At 58.6% G+C, this 16,473-nt stretch overlaps 1 protein-coding gene across 1 annotated transcript in view; it reads right to left on the bottom strand.

The window, feature by feature from the left end:
* DCHS1 (dachsous cadherin-related 1) overlaps window positions 1-16,155 on the bottom strand; it is a 46,562-nt gene extending 30,407 nt beyond the window's left edge. The window contains exon 1 of the mRNA XM_074167877.1: window positions 14,404-16,155. Within this exon, the coding sequence (XP_074023978.1) occupies window positions 14,404-16,155 (1,752 nt within the window). The remainder of the gene's footprint in view (window positions 1-14,403) is intronic.
* Between the last annotated feature and the right edge of the window lie 318 nt (window positions 16,156-16,473).

Raw genomic sequence — 16,473 nt, 5'->3', positions numbered from 1 at the left:
CCCCATCTCCCCGGGACCCAGAGCCATCTCCTGCAGGATCCTCCTGGAGCCGACAGTCCGGCGTCAGGGGCAAACCCGCAGCAGAGCGGGGTGAGGCAGCCTCAGAGAAGTTCCCGTGTGTCCACCACTCCACGTCCCCATCCTGCTGCGGCACCGCCTGTGGACCAGTGCTCTAAGGCAAACCCTGCCTGTCCCAGCCCACGCAAGGCCCAGGAGAGGCCATGTCACCCCCACGCCAGCACCAGGCTGCAGAGCACACGCGGCCTGGGACGTGGCGCGCATCGTTAGCTGTGAGGATAATTAACCACCAAAAGAGCTCATTGCAGCCTGTGGTGAATTCACCACTCCTGGAAATTTTTAAACCAAGTCTGGATATTTTTCTAGGAACTCTGCTAGAAGCTAACACAGGGCAGCCCCAGGATCTGCACCACCCCAAATCTTGGATCAAAGCCTCTAGCTTACTCAGGAGGGTCCTGATGTTTGCCTGAGGAACAAGAGGGAAATGGGGTTGGGAAACACCCCGTTCGGGGCTGTGCAAGGCCTGCTGCCTGAATGCGTGGGAGAAGTAACAGCCCTGAGCCCCAAGGCAGCCCCTACAGCACCCCCTCCTCCGGCTCCTTTGAACATCCTTCAGGATCAAGACTGGCCGTTCCCTCCCGGGAACCAGGAGGAGCCACGTGAGAGGAGAAAGGAGAGAAGGAAAGGCTGCGGCTGGAAGCGATACACCTGCCTGAGCCCACCAGGTCAGCACGCAGAGAGGAGAAGTGGACAAAGCTGTGCGGTCACCTCCTGCACAAGCAGGATCTCCACGGACACGCCAGGCACAAGGCGCAGAGGCTGAGGGCTGTTCCTGCCCCACAACACCGTCCGTGCGGCTGCAGCGCTGGCTGCCAAGGAGAGAGGGGTTCACAAAGCACCGGTGCAGGGAGACCCCCTGCATCGGGTGACGACGTTCCGTGCCATGCCGTCGGGCAGTGGCGATGCTGGAGCCCAGCTCCCTCCCCATGGTGGGACTCCAGAGGGTGCTCCATGTGGTGACCCTGGAGCCCTGACTTCAAGAGCCCAGATGTTCCCAGTCACAGTCACAGCCAGGCCAGCAGTGAGAAGGAAGACGTGAATTGTGTCCATGGTTCATTATGTTCTCTGTTGAAGAGCTAATTCTGATCACTGCTGCCACCCCTGAGTCTGGCTGCCCTTGCAGGACTAAGGGGCTGTTGTTCTCAGAAATTATCTCTGTACTGGTTTTGGTGGGTGGACCAGGCAGCCACCTCCTTCCCGGGTAAACCAGGTGCATGGTCAGGGTAGGTTCCCTGTTCCACCCTGTAGGACCCCATTCTCCAAAGGGAAATCCTTTGCCATCAGGAGACAGCGGCTGTGTGAATGCACCCCACTATTGCCCATGGGACGTGTTTCTGAGAGCATCAGCTCCTTGGTCTGGGAGAGAGGGAGACGGAGACTCGGGTTCCTGAGCAGTGCAGGCCAGTGCTCCCTGTCCTTCTGCCTCCTTAGGATCTGCTTGGCTGCAAGTGCAGTATCTCCCTGGAGCTGTGCACGGCACACGGAGCACAGCTCTCTCTCCGTGCCCTGTCCCCTCACTCTGCTCACAGCATCCTCCCAGGACAGCCCCGGGCAGCACTGGTGTCCCCAGCACTGTCCTGTGCCAGCCACGGCCAGGTCTGGCTGCAATGGGCTACAGCTCTGCATGCCCCACAGCACCCCCATCCCCACCCTGTGCCCCACACAGCTCCTGTGCCCCACATCCATCCCCACCTGCCTCTTGTGCCCCACACAACTCCATTCCCACCTGCCTCCTGTGCCCCACACAGCTCCATCTCCATCCCCACCTTGTGCCCCACAACCAATCCCCACCCGCCTCTCGTGCCCCACACATCTCCGTCCCGGCCCAGCCCCAGTACAGACACTCACATGGGCACTAGGACCGTCACCTTTCCCTTGTCACCCCCAGTGACACCTCCATGGCTCCCCATATTTCCAGCTCCCTCTGCTGCCCACTGTCTGGGACATCCCTGTGCCCACTGTTCTGCTGCGGCCATGCAGAGCCAGGACCTGGCCCCGGGCTGTGGTCCCCAGGGCCATGGGGTCCTCCTCCATGTCCGCCCGTCCCCTCGCCGGGCAGCAAGCTGGGCTCAGCCTGCGCGGGGCTGCTGGCCATGTCCCAGTGCAGCGGAGCGGGTGCTCTCCGGCAGCGCGGGGCTCAACCAAATGTAAAAACATGGAGTACCTCACTTCAGGGCACAGTGACATCGAACTGTAGAGATTCAGAAACTACCCACATTTACAGAGAAAAATCCACTAAAGTCTTTAAACACAGGACACGGAGGCTGTACCAGGAAACCCCTGAGCTGAAGCTGCCGAGGAGGCAGCAGTACCTGATGGAAGCCTCTGGATCACAGACCCTGGCTCTCACAAAGAATTTCAGCTTCCAAGGCCAAGCGGGGGTGACGCAGCTGGACCTGCTCTTTGCTGGCAGGGGAGGACCCACCAAGGATGTGGCAAACGGTGGCAGCCCTGGCTGCAGCGACCGTGAGGTTCAGGATCCTGAAGGGAATGAGGAAGGAGAGCAACAGAGCAGAGCCAGGACTTCAGCAAGGCTTTAGCTTATAGAGGGAGCTGGTAGGTGGGAGGGATCCCATGGGAGGCAGCTCTGAAGGCCAAGGGAGCCCAGGAAAGCTGGAAGGCTTCAGCACAGCATTCTTCAGGCAGAAGAACAGTGCATCCCAGCGCTCAGGAAAACAAGGAGACATATCAGCAGATGACCTTGGCCAAGCAGGAATGCAAAAAGGCAGCATATGGGAGGTGGACGCAGAGGCGAGCTACGAAGGAGGAATCTATGAACATTGCCCAGGCATGTAGGGATGGTGTCAGGAAAGTCCAAGTTCAAGTGGGGTGGAGACTCGCAAGGAAGATTGAGGGTGCTGAGAAGAGCCTCTACCACCACATTGGTAGTAAAAGGCTGAATAAGGGCCCATTTCTGAGTGTGGTGGGTGATTCGGTGACAGCAGACACAGGTCAGACCAAGACACTCAACACCTTCTTCACCTCAGTCTTCACCAACCAAGTCTCCCAAGCCTCCATGCTTTCTGGAAGGGTTCAGAGAGCTGCCAGACAGCGATGAAGTTTGGGTCAGGATTTCTCAGTGAACTTGATCCATACGAACCCGAGAGGCTGCATCAATGGATGCTGACAGAAAACAGGGCTGCTCTGGAAAATGCAGTGGAGATGAGGGGAGATCCCTGGCAACGGGAGGAAAGCAATAGGGCTGGATAGGGAAGAGTGTGGCCAGTAGGTCGAGGGAAGTCATTCTCCCCCTCTACTCTGCACTGGTGAGGCCACAACTGGAGTATTGCATCCAGTTCTGGGCTCCCCAATTCAAGAGGGATAGGGAACTACTGGAAAGAGTCCAGCGAAGGGCAACAAAGGTGATTAAGGGATTGGAGCATCTCCCTTATGAGGAAAGGCTGAGAGAGCTGGGACTCTTTAGTCTGGAGAAGAGAAGGCTGAGGGGAGACCTTATCAATGCCTATAAGTATCTCAAGGGTGAGTTGAAGGAGGAGGGAGCCAGACTCTTTTCAGTGGTTCCCAGTGACAGGACGAGGGGCAACGGGCACAAGCTGGAACATAGGAGGTTCCACTCAAATATGAGAAAGAGTTTCTTCACGGTGAGGGTGACAGAGCCCTGGAACAGGCTGCCCAGGGAAGGTGTGGAGTCCCCTTCTTTGGAGATTTTCAAGACCCGCCTGGATGCAGTCCTGAGTAGCATTCTCTAAGCAATCCTGCTTCAGCAGGGGAGTTGGACTAGATGATCTATATGGTCCCTTCCAACTCTAAAAAAATTCAGTGAAATTCAGTGAAATTCAGTGAAATATGGCATCCCCCCTTCAACAAAGGCCAGAAGGATCTACACTGTTGTCAGCCACATTTTGGTTCCTGGGAGAATCAAGGAGTGAGTCCTCTTGGAGCATGTTTTTGGCCACATGGAGGAGCCTGGGAGGGGAACAGCCAGCATGGACTGACCATCCTGTGTTCTTTCTGCAATGTGAGGATGGGACCTGAGGCTGAAGGGATGACAGCTGTGGATGGCAATCACTTTGACTTTAAGAAGATTTTGACGCCTTCTTCCACAATCCTCCTGCCTAAGGCAGGATGTTACAGTTTGGAAAGCTGGACAGCCCAGTGGGTCCAAACCAGGCTGGAGGGTTGGGCTCGGAGGGTGGTGGTCCATCAGCTATCTCTGCCTGGGGTAGATGCCAAGCAGAGCCCCACAGGGACCAGCCCGAGGACATCTCCTGCTTAACACCTTCAGCAATGGCCCAGCACAGGCACAGAGCGACTCTCGTTAAGGTCCTAAATGAGGAACCAGCTGGGGAGGGGGAGCAGCCGACACGCTGCCGGGCAGGATTGCACCCCCATCTCAGGACTCACAACCGCTGCACACTCAGCAGCAGCCCTGTCCCAGCAGTAGATGCCCCCCGTCCTCTTCTCCCAGTCTGATCCCCACAGGCTGGTTCACTGTTCTCCCTCTGAGCCCACACGTTCCTTCCCTGTGCCTGTGGGGCCGGGCAAACACAGGACATTTGGGAGGGCTCCGTCCACACAGTCCCCAAATCCCCGTGAACCTGACAGGCTGAGGACTAGCTGGGTTTTCCCCGGATACCTGTGTCCCTGCACCAAGCCAGAGGCGTGCAGCAGCCCCGCATCCCTCCACACGCAGGGACCACCGTGGGACTCTGGAGCTGCCCCACCTCTGCTCACAGCCCACAGCGGCGGTCCCAGCACGCTGATGTCCAGTGGGGAACCGCAACAGCACAGACTCCCGGGAGGTCTTTCCAACAGAATCTACTTCTCCCAGAGACGCAAACCCGCAGTGACGCTCCCAGATGCTGCAAACAGCAGCCGATTCCACGCCTCACGTCCTGCAAAGGCTCCACTCACCAGAGTCCCACAGCAGAACCTACTCACACTTGTGTGTTCATTCTCCACTCCCTCAGCCTTGCCGGTGGGCTGCATCTCCTGCCGCACTGCCCTGGCTTCACAGACCCCTGCACTAAGCCTGGGCCCACCTCTAGCAGCTCCTGAAAGCAGCCAAGCTTCCACAGTTCCAGCGTGTTCAGGGTCCATCCTTCAGACAACTCTTCCCACTCCTGGGTCCCAGCAAGGGCAAAGCCTCCTCGTGCTGGCGGAGGCCCAGAGTTCCCAGGTGATGGGAGAGAGAGAAGAAAGATGGGAGAGAGAGAGAGAGAGACAGAGAGAGAAAACACTCACCGGGGAAGGGAGAAAGAAGCGTGAACCAACCCCTCTCCCAAGGGCTGTGAGCCACCCCCTGGACTCAGCTTGGGACAAGTTTATACCAAGGCACCAGACAGCAGAGGTCAGCAGGATCCTGTGCCCTCCATTAGTCAACATTTCAGACTTGAGTCCTAACAAGACAGGCTGGCAATTTTAAGGTTATTTGGAAAAAGGTTGTGTTGGTTTCTGCTGTTTCCTCCTTACACCAGACAAGGGAAACGAGAAGAGAACACAAGAGGGAACATGCGACACGCCGTGCAGCAGCACAAACCAAGAGCTGGGCTGCAAAGGAAAACCTGATGGAGGGGAACTGAGATTTTTCCTTGCTAACCAAGCGAAGCAAGAGGAGGAGAGGCAGAGGGAGGGCAGGGGGGATTCACCTCTGAAATAGGAGGGGGCAGCCTAGACCAGAGCCTCTGAAGGAAGCAGACAACCTGGAGATCCAACCGGAGATCAGGAGCTGGAGACTGACCCCAGGACCAGAAACCAAGAGCATCCTTAGGAGAAAAGGTGCATTTCACCACAGACTTGGGAGACAAGGTATTTACTATGGGCGTTGTTAATGAGTGCTGCAACCGTGCCCCAGGAGGGGGGACAAAAGCACTCAGAGGCTGAGCTGCTGGAGGGGCAGTGAGCCCTCACAGACAGCCCCCGCGGATGTTCGGTACCTTGGGCAGCCTCTCCGTGTCTGCAGAAACTGTGAACACTATAAAAAGGCTGAGGATGTTCCCAAGTCTATAAGCACGACAAATCGTGAATATTTAGAGATGCAATGAGCCAGATCCTGTAAACTCAGGAATATGGTGAGGGTCATGTGAACGCTTGTGTGTAAAAGGCGTGACGGCAGGAGAAACGTGCAAACTGAAATCCACTCAAAAATGCAAAATGTTAAAATAAAATAGCTGCAGTTTGGCACAATCACCACCTGTGTGCCAGGGAGGAGAACTGGGACAGGCCTGAATCATAGAATCATAGAATCGTAGAATGGTTAGAATTGGAAGGGACCTTAAAGATCATCGAGTTCCAACCCCCCTCCCATGCGCAGGGACACCTCCACTAGAGCAGGTTGCTCAAAGCCCCATCCAGCCTGGCCTTAAACACTTCCAGGGATGGGGCAGCCACAGCTTCCCTGGGCAACCTGTTCCAGTGCTTCACCACCCTCACAGTAAAGAATTTCCTCCTAATATCTAGTCTGAATCTCCCCTCTTCCAATTTAAAACCGTTACCCCTTGTCCTGTCACTACATTTCCCGACAGAGAGTCCCTCTCCGGCTCTCCTGTAGGCTCCCTTCAGATATTGGAAGGCTGCTCTGAGGTCTCCCCGGAGCCTTCTCTTCTCCAGGCTGAACAACCCCAGCTCTCTCAGTCTCTCTTCACAGGGGAGGTGCTCCATCCCTCTGATCATCTTCGTGGCCTTCCGCTGGGCCCCTTCCAACAGGTCCATGTCCTTCCTGTGTTGAGGACTCCAAAGCTGGACACAGTATTCCAGGTGGGGTCTCACGCGTGCAGAGTAGAGGGGGGTAGAATCGCCTCCCGTGACCTGCTGGCCACACTTCTCTTGATGCAGCCCAGGATGGGGTTGGCTTTCTGGGCTGCCCGTGCACATTGCCGGCTCATGTTGAGCTTCTCATCTACCAACACCCCCAAGTCCTTCTCCTCAGGGCTGCTCTCTAGCCATTCTGCGCCCATCCGGATGACAGGCCAGAGTGTACCCTAAGCGGGGTTGCTGATGACACCAAACTGGAAGGAGTCGCTGATACACCAGAGGGTTGTGCTGCATCCAGAGGGACCTCAACAGGCTGGAGAAACAGACTGAGAGGAATTTCATGGAGTTCAACAAGATGAAGTGCAAAGTCCTGGTGTGAGGACAACCTGGTGTGAGGACATGCTGGGGCCACCCAGCTGAAAACCAGCTTGGTAGAAAAGGTGGGTGGACACCCTGGTGTCCTGGTGGATACCCAGTTGAAGATGAGACAGCAACGTGCCCTTGCTGCAAAGAAGGCAAATGGCCTCCTGGGCTGCATCAGGAGGATTGTGGCCAGCAGGTCAAGGGAGACGACCCTGCCCCTCTACTCAGCACCAGTGAGGCCACAGCTGGAGTGCTGGGCTCCCCAGTACGGGAGAGAGACGGACATACTGGAGAGAGCCCAGTGAAGGGCCATGAAGATGATGAAGGGACTGGAGCATCTCTCCTATGAGGACAGGCTGAGAGAGCTGGGACTGCTCAGCCTGGAGAAGGCTCAGGGGGCAGATCATCCATACATGAAAGAGGACACTAAGAGGATGGAGCCAGGCTCTTCCCAGTGGTGCCCAGTGCCAGAACCAGAGGCCACAGGCACAAACTGAAACACGGGAGGTTCCCTCTGAACATCAGGAAACACTTTTTCACTGTGAGGGAGACCAAGCTCTGGCCCAGAGAGGAGGTGGAGTCTCCGTGCTTGGAGGCACTGAAAAGTCGTCTGGACATGGTCCTGGGCAACCAACTCCGGATGGCCCTGCTTGAGCAGGGGAGATTGTACCAGATTATCAAACTTGACTGTTCTGTGAGCTCCAGTCGATCCGGAGCCTCCCAGTTCCCCGTGTAGTTCCAGTCAGTCTTCTGGAGAGCTGATCTGCTCCACCAGTCCTGGCAGCGCCGTGCAGCAGTGTCTGCTCCCAGCCCCTTCTTCCCTGCGGGTCTGGGGAGAAGCCGTGGCTAGTGTGCCCTGCAGCTAACGAGTCCCCCAGGGGAGTGCTGCGGCCACACAGAGCACAAGTGGGTGACAAAGAGCAGCAAGATGGCTCAGGGTTAGGCAGAAAGAAACCAGAGCACTGGTTTTAGGGAGCTACGAGTGCCGTCAGGGAAGGAGGCACCGGGCAAGTGTGCCTCTCCCCAGTGCATGGAGCGTTGGGAGGACAGAGATGGGCACCAAGGCCTCGTTGTTTCATGCCCTCCTCCTAGTCCTCAGCAAGACAGGAGGGACGAGTGGAGCCAAGGCCCCACAAAGCTCTTATGTTCCCTGGAGTCAGGGTGGATGGAGAAGTGCAGCCCCACAGTGGGGTCCTCAGCTGCATCACCCGTAGGAGTCAAGGATTCTCCTTCCCTCAGACCCACCTGGAGCACAGCACCAGAGCCCTCAAACAGCTGTCCCTGCCCCCCCAGCCTCACTGCCGGCCCGGGTTCCCCTCTACACACTGCCAGGAAGGGACAGGGTGCTGCTCCGCAGCTCGGCCTCCCTACCCCGCTGTCCTCCCCTCCAGCAATCGCAGGCAGCAGGCAGGGAGCTCATCTGGAGCCCGGCCCTGGCTGCATCTCTGCTGCGCACATGTTACGCTGTGGCTTTGGCAAACATCTGGCTCCGGGCTCCCGCCCCTCGCAGTGACGGCTCTTGGTGGGAGAGGAGGGGAGGCTGGCGCCAGTGTGGTCAGCGATCCCACGCACGGCTCCTCTGCCTGAGCGGGTGCCAGGCGCCCTGCCCTCCCCAGCCCTGGCACCGCTGCTGACCAGCTAAAAGCAGCCAGGGAGCGGCCACGGCTGCTATTTCAGGAGCCGGCTCTGGCTCCCGGGCCGCCTCTCGGCCTCCAGCGCACTCAGGCCCCGGGGGAGTCAGCGGGGTCGGGGTTTGGCCCCAGCCATGGCCCAACACACGTGGCCGAGGCCAGGGTCAGACCCTGGGGCTGCGGGAGTGCCACATCCGGAGGGACCCTCCACACAGACCCTGGGGCTGCAGGAGATCCATGTCCGGAGGGACCCTCCGCACAGACCCCGGGGCTGCGGGAGCTCCATGTCCCAGGGGACCCTCTGCATGCCTGCAGGCTCTGCCCACTCCCACCCCGGGCTCCCCGCAGACAAGCAGCCACAGGGCACAGGGAGGGCTCTGGCTGGTGGCCCCACAGCCACAGCCCAGCACGGACAGGCACAGCCATACACAGCGAGGTATGGAGAGCAGGGGCAGCCTGTGGCCTCCAGCACTGCTCTGGGATGGGACAAAGCCCCAGGGTTAGAGGAGGAGGGGAGGCGGTTTATCCACAGACAGGGCAGGGAGGTAGAACCATGGAGGGCAAGGCTGGGCAACAGACTGAAGAAGCCTGGGGGTGAACGCTGCCCTTCGGGGAGCCCCTGGGTACGGGGCAGAGTAAGGCACAGAAAGAGAAGGAGCAAGGCTCACACGCAGGCACTCAGGTGTCCCCTCTGGTGGGGCATATGGGAGGCCAAATGGGGGCGGCAGGCACCGGGACCCCCAGCAGAATGTGCAGGAGCAGAGCAGGGCCTCTGCAGGGGGAGAGAGCTTGGGGTGGGGGGCTCGAGCGGGGCAGCACAGCACAGGGTGGGATGTGACGGGGTCTGGCACGGTTTCCTTGGGGGCACTGACACCAAGGAGGACCCTGAACCAGGGTGCTGGGCTGTGCAGAGCTTGGAGCACAGCTGGGAAGACGTGCAGGCAAGAGCGGGGCTGGGGGCAGTGGGAGATCGAGCTTGTCACGTAGGGTGACCCCAGGGGACCAGGCAGGGATGGGGGGCAGGGGGACACTGGAGTGTCCCAAGGGCCATGCAGGTGAGGGAGGGCACGGCCATGGAAAGCCACTCTGGGGGCAAAACAGCCCAGGTCCCTGGGGGGAGTGGGCAAGGAGTGCGGGGAGAACAAGAGGGACGGGATGGGGGATGCTGGCGGCTGGGGGTCCAGGAGGGGGACGCAGGGGCCGGCACTCTGTGGGGCAGTGCAGGCAGGTGTGGGACAGTGGGCAGACATGGAGGAGAGAGTGCGTGAGCAAGGGCTGCGGGAGGAAGAGGAGGCAGAAGGGGCCTGGGGCTGAAGCAGAGGCGAGGGAAAAGGGGCAGCTGCGAGGGGCTGGGGATGGCTGAGGGGAAGGAGGGAGCCCTGCGAGGGGCTGGGGGAGGAGCGGAGCATGGGGGAGAGCAGCGAGGGGCTGGGGCCTCTCGGCTTCAGTGGAAAAGCTGCTGCAGCTCCAGGGGAAATGCTACTTGAATTAATCATGGCGCTGGCTGCTGTGCCAAGCCCAGGAGGAGGCTGCTGGCAGCGCAAGGAAATAACTTTCACAGGAATTTGGAACAAATGCAGCTCTTCTGGCGGTAACAACAGCGCTCACCTCCCCCACAACCTCCCCATGTACCAGCATCTCCCCCATGTCCCCGCTCCCTGTGTCCCCCAGACCCTCCCACGTTACCGCCCGCTCCCCCAGAGCATGATGCGCTCCCTCCCCTCACCGCACGCCCACCCTCTCCCCATTTGCCTCAGGAAGCCTGGCTTCTTGTTCCTGGGGAGGGGGAGGCCTGTTTTATGTCGTGCAAAGGTCTGAAAATAGGTTAATGCTAAATCCCTCATCCCAAGGAAACGAATGCATGTAGCCATGTCCTCCCCACCTCCCGCCACCCTCTTTGGCAGCAGCCGGTGAGCACTAGTCCTCTCGCTGTCCCTGTCCCTGTCCCCATGCAGGGCTACCGTGCGTGTCCTCTCGCAGCCGCCCCCGTCAGCAGCATGCCCGATGCATCCGGATGAGCCATCAAAACCTTCTCTCAGACACACAGTGCATGTGGCCTGGCTACAGCACCTCCTGCAGGTCTTCCTCCCCGGGGAACAGCCCAGGAGTGCCAGGCGTGCAGCACAGCCACCCCCACAGAATCACAACCCCTGCTCAAACCTCAAAACTCATCAGACGTCTCAAAACGGCCCAGTCCTAAGACTGTACCTTAGGTGTGCTGCTGGTCAGCTTCTCATCTCTGATGTTCTTGTTCCCCAACAATTGTGTGTATGGATGCAAAGAAAACATGGGAATGCTGATTCCAAAACCATTACTATTGGATCCGTGCAAGAATCAATAACCCACCATCTCCTCTCATTCTCATTTCTCTCAAATCAGCCTGTGCTCACAACATGGGGCTTACACAGCTCTCCGCGCTTCATGCCGGCTGCCAGAGGACAGACAATACTTGGTTTAGCAGGAGAACTTAGAAAGGCCCAGAAAGACAGTATCTGACCATGCTTGCAGCTTGCTGGTACGAAGTCAAATGTTTAAAACAAATTTAAGACAGCAGGGTGAAGGTACACCAGAACAGTGTTTCACACCACGTAACCACAGCGCTGGAATGTGGTCTGATCAGCCCTAAAGCTTCTTTATTATCAACTCATGGCCACAGAGACAACCTGTCAATGGCCACCCCTCAGTGTCGTGTTCGCTGATTCCTGGGCTCCTTCTCCACTGGTGTTTCTCTCTCATCTCAGACTTGAACTGAGAGTTTGCTATTTCCTTTGCCTAGTGCTCGTGCAGTGTCTGCTACTGTGGGACCTGGACCATGATAAACATGAGTAATAAATACAGAAGATGTTATGAGATCCTTTTTCTTTCTCGGGAGCTCAGGCCAGCAACCTGCTCTGCTTCTCTCTGTTCATTCACCAAACACACAGGCCGGCCTGGCAGAGGGGATGGTGTGTGCAAGGGGGCAGGAGACCTCCTGACCTTCCCCACGTCTCTTCTGGTCACTCACATGGACTTCTCCCTTCCAACTGTTCTGTCCTGCCCATGGAGAGCAGATGCTGCCATTGAAAATAGACCTGGTCCTCCCAGGGCTTCTTGCTTAGAAACATGGCAGATGGAGAATGGAACCCATGCGGTCCCGTGCTGACCCGGAGGCTGCCCCGTGTCCTGCACATCGCGCCGGCAGGGCCTGCCCATGGCTAAAGCTCTCAAGACCATTATGGGGGTCTGCACCAAATCCAGACCTTGACAGAGACCCTCTAACCTCCCAGGGATGCCCAGGAGCCACAGACAGACGGAGTCAAGCAGGATCGACTGCACGCAGGGGCTGTGGATCAGCATGCCTGACACGGGTGATCCCATGGGACCACCATGGACCCCGACAGCGCCTCTGAACCCCTCCCGTTTGGGGCAGCAGGGCTGCCGCAGCTGCAGGGTGGCCGTGCTGGGACCCGGGCTCCCTGCCGTGGCCCTGCCCGGCTCCCCGAGCTGGCTGGCTCCCGCCGCGGCCCGCAGCCCAGCCGGCAGCCTGGCCGGCCTCCTTTCCCATCCTCTCACGTTTCCCGGCGCAGAGGAAGCAGCAGCAGATGTGTGAGCTGTTTGCTTTGTGCCGAGGCCACGCGGGAGTTACCTGTGCTCAGCCCAGACGCGCCGTTTCCAAACGAAACACGAGGCCTGAGCCAAGACCATGGAGATCTGGCCAAACCCTCAGCCGCTGCCGGCCGCCAGGCCAGCACCTTCCCCTGCGTGGCGCAGAGCTGGGCTGGCCCCTCTGCTGCTCCGGCCCCACCGTCCCGGGCAGCCATGGCCGGACCAGTCTCCCTGTGCCATCCCTGCGCCGCCCCAGGCACCCCACACCTCCTGCTCTGCCTCCCGCCTGCCCCACACCCGCAGCCAGGAGCCCGGCCGCCATCTCCGATTGCATTTCCAGAACGCCTTCCCACACGGCCAACGGCACCGTGCAGGAAGGCATGGAGAAGGAGAGGGAGGCCCTCCCTCCGGGGGCTGCCGCAGCCCAGACATCCCTGCACATGCCCGGGACCCCCCCTCGCCGGGGACACAGGGCTTCTCCACCCCGACCCCTGCCCATCCCTGTCCCCAGCCCCGGTCCTGTCCCTGTCCTCGTCCCCGCTCTGGGGATGGTGCCGGCTGTTGCCCTGCCCAGGCCAAACCCAAACCTTCCCTCACCCACACGTTCCTCCTCGTCTCCCACCCAGACCTGCCCCCCAGTCCCACCCTGCCCCCTTCCCCACCCCCCCACATCTGCCCCATCCTAAACGTCCCTGCCCCATGTCCCTTCTCTCTTCTACCCCCGTCCTGTGCTCCCACCCAATTCCTCCTTCCCCCCACACTCTCCCCCCCGTCCCCACACTTGCCCACCCCACAAGCCCCTCTCCAGCGCTCCTGTCCCGTCCCGTCAGTCTCTGCATCCCCACACCCATCACGGCCCACGCTCACGGCCGCCATGCCCAGCAGGGCACACACAGCACAGCCAAACACCGCTGCTTCTCGCCAGCTCCCCTTCCTCCTCCAGGCCCATCTGGAGGCCCTTTTCCCTGGGCAGGTGGCAGGACCTTCTCATGGGCCCAGAATTCCTGCTGGCCCCAGGGGCACTGCTCACCTCCTGGCCCCAGAGCCCCTCACGGCCTCAGCCGGACACCCAAGCTCAATGGACAATCATAGAATCACAGAATCATTCAGGTTGGAAAAGACCCTTGGGATCATTGAGTCCAACCATCAACCCCACTCTACAAAGTTCTCCCCTACAACATATCCCCCAACACCACATCTAAAATGTGTGGACACTGCCTTGGTTGGCAGCTCCTTGCTGCCCCACCGCACCATCGGGTGTCCCACCATCAGCCCCATGTCTCCCCACCCTGACTCAGGTGGGGTCCATCCCCTCCCCCCAGCAACCATGGCTCCGGGGCCTGAGCTGTGACCAAAACAGCAAATGCGGGAATCACAAAATATACAAAATACAAATGGCATCTCTGGCACATCTCGGGGTCCGCAGAACCTACAGAGGGACAGCCCCTCTGCAGGCCTGGTCTGCGACCTCTCAGTACACGAAGGACGATGCAGTCCATGTCTCTGCTCAAATCCCACAGCTGCAGTTCACATGGTAACATAACAATACCATTGTGCGTAATTAGTGCTGATGTTCACAACCAGCCTTACGAACACTGATGAACTTAGGCTAATGACCTCACTGGGTGAGAGAGAAGGTACCAGCTTGGCTGCCAGCAGCTTCCTGGAGGTGTTACCCGTGTTCCTGAGCACCACGTTGAGTGTCCTGCGTGGCACCTCCACGAGGTTGGGCATGGTGGAACTCCATCTTAGCTGAGGTCCTGAGGCCAGCACCGTGCTTTGCACAAAGGACGTCCTCGAGGTGTGCTCACAGGATCAGTGATATCACCCAGAAAGGCTGTAGCAGTGCTCTGCCCCGTTCCCAAACCACACTAAGCACAGGATCCTGGTTCTGGCATTCCTGCGGCAGCCATTGCCCACCGAAGCCACGACAACCGCACCAGAGAGCCTCAGTGGCAGGTCTCCCATCCCAGGCCTCCCACAGCCCCTGGCCATGCCCCCCTCGAGCTCAGCCCCTGACAGTTGTACCTACCTGTAAGAAGCAGGTCCCAACAGGGGTGTTCTCCTTCAGGGAAACGTTGTAGAAATTACTCCTGAAGACTGGCTCGTTGTCGTTGACGTCCTGCAGGGCCACGTGCACCACCGCTGAAGAGGAGAGGGCGGGGGTCCCCCTGTCTGTGGCCAGCACCGTCAGCTGAGGCTGAGGATCCTTCTCATAATCCAGGGGGGCAGCGGTGGTGATGATGCCCGTGGCAGGGTCGATGGCGAACCAGCTGGAGTGGGTGTCACGGCCATGCACGATGCTGTACCGCACCTCCCCATTGGGACCCTGGTCCTTGTCACGAGCTGTCACCTGCAGGACAAAGCTGCCCGGGTACACGACCTCGGGGATGCTTTGTTTGTACTCCTGCTGGTCGAAGAGCGGAGGGTTGTCATTGATATCCATCACCTGCAGCACAAAGGCTGACTCTGCCCGCAGCGGGGGTGTTCCCGAGTCGGTAGCTGTCACTCGCAAATCATAGGAGTCTCTTTCTTCCCTGTCCAGAAGTTGGTCCACACAGATCAGGTAGATGATGTTGTCCTTGGTAGTGAGGGCAAACTTGCCATCTCCCCCCTCCAGCGTGACATTGACATTGGAGTACTCACCATAGTCTGGGTCAGAAACAGAGATGCGTGCCACGTACTGGCCGGGCTGGGCTCCCTCAGAGATCTGAGGGGAGCCATCTTCGCTCAGGAAGATGATAGTCATGGTGGGCTGGTTGTCGTTGTAGTCACGCACATGAATAGTGACAAAGGCTGTGGTGACCTCGGGATGGACAGCCCTATCCCTTGCCTGCACCACCAGCTCATGCACCTTCCTTACTTCATAGTCCAGACCCTTGTTGAGCTTGATGACTCCAGTCCGGGAGTCAATGGTGAAGTACTGGTCAGGATCGCTCTGCCGCCGGTTGATCTCATATATCACATCCCCATTGTCACCTTCATCTGCGTCGGAGGCAAAGACCTGCAGGATGCTGCTGCCAGGTTTCAGATTCTCTGAGATGAGAGTATGATAGCGGCTCTGGTTGAAGCTCGGAGCATTGTCGTTGATGTCCTGGATGGACACATCCAGCGTCATCTGTGTACTCCGGGGAGGAGAGCCACCATCATAGGCCTCCAACAGCAGTGAGTATGATGAACGGTTCTCCCGATCCAAGACGTTGCTGACCACCAGGTCCAAATACAGGACCCCATTGGGTCCTCGACGTGTTTCCAGGCGGAAGGCCTGCCCCACGTTCCCTCCCTTAATCACGTAGCCTTGTGTATTGAGCAGGCCACTGTCAGCATCAAAGGCTGGGTCCAAGGGAAACCTGCTGCCAATGGGTGTGTGCTCGGGGATCTGGAAGGTGCTGTGTTGTTTGGGAAAGGCTGGAGCATGATCATTGATGTCATTCACTTGGATGTTCACTTCTACCGTGATGCCCTCTGGGGTAACAGCAATGAAGCTGTAGCGGTCCCGAGTCTCCCGGTCCAGGACACGAGCTGTTTTGATGATACCGGTGTTCTCATCGATCCCCAAGTCAGTGGTGACACCACTGCCCTCCTGTGCGGAGATGAAATACATATAGGCAGTAGTTCCAGGGGGGAGGCCGGCACTGATGTCCCCAATGATGGTGCCAGCTGGCTGCTCCTCGTCTATTTGTAGATCCAGGGTGCCCAGGACGGCAGAGCCCTTCCCTGCTCTCAGGCCCCCAAGAATTAGCAGCTCCAGCAGAAGCACGGCTGACCCCTTCATCTGCTCCATGGCTAGTGACTTGCAGAGCAGAGGGTGGCTCGATCTCCTTTGCAGCGTGCGCTTTAATCCTGCATGGAATGTGGACAAGAGGATGCTGGTTAAGAGGGAGCAGCAAAGGAAAAATGGAAAAAAACCCACGGAGAGGAAAGGCCTGCCATGTACCTGCTGCCCGATTGCTCTGTCACCCATCCCTCACGAGGAGTGGGGGTGAAAACGTGGCAGAGCAGAGGGTGCCCAGGGTGAAGGCCCAGGACAGCACCTGAAGTCAGCCATCGGGTCACACCTGAGAGCACTCAGGTTAGCCCCTGGTACCTGGCCACAGGCTGC

This window comes from Numenius arquata, unplaced genomic scaffold, assembly GCF_964106895.1.
Source record: "Numenius arquata unplaced genomic scaffold, bNumArq3.hap1.1 HAP1_SCAFFOLD_543, whole genome shotgun sequence".
In the NCBI taxonomy this organism is placed as follows: domain Eukaryota; kingdom Metazoa; phylum Chordata; class Aves; order Charadriiformes; family Scolopacidae; genus Numenius; species Numenius arquata.
Note: the sequence above shows the minus strand (reverse complement) of the source record. Positions and strands in the feature narration are given on the sequence as shown.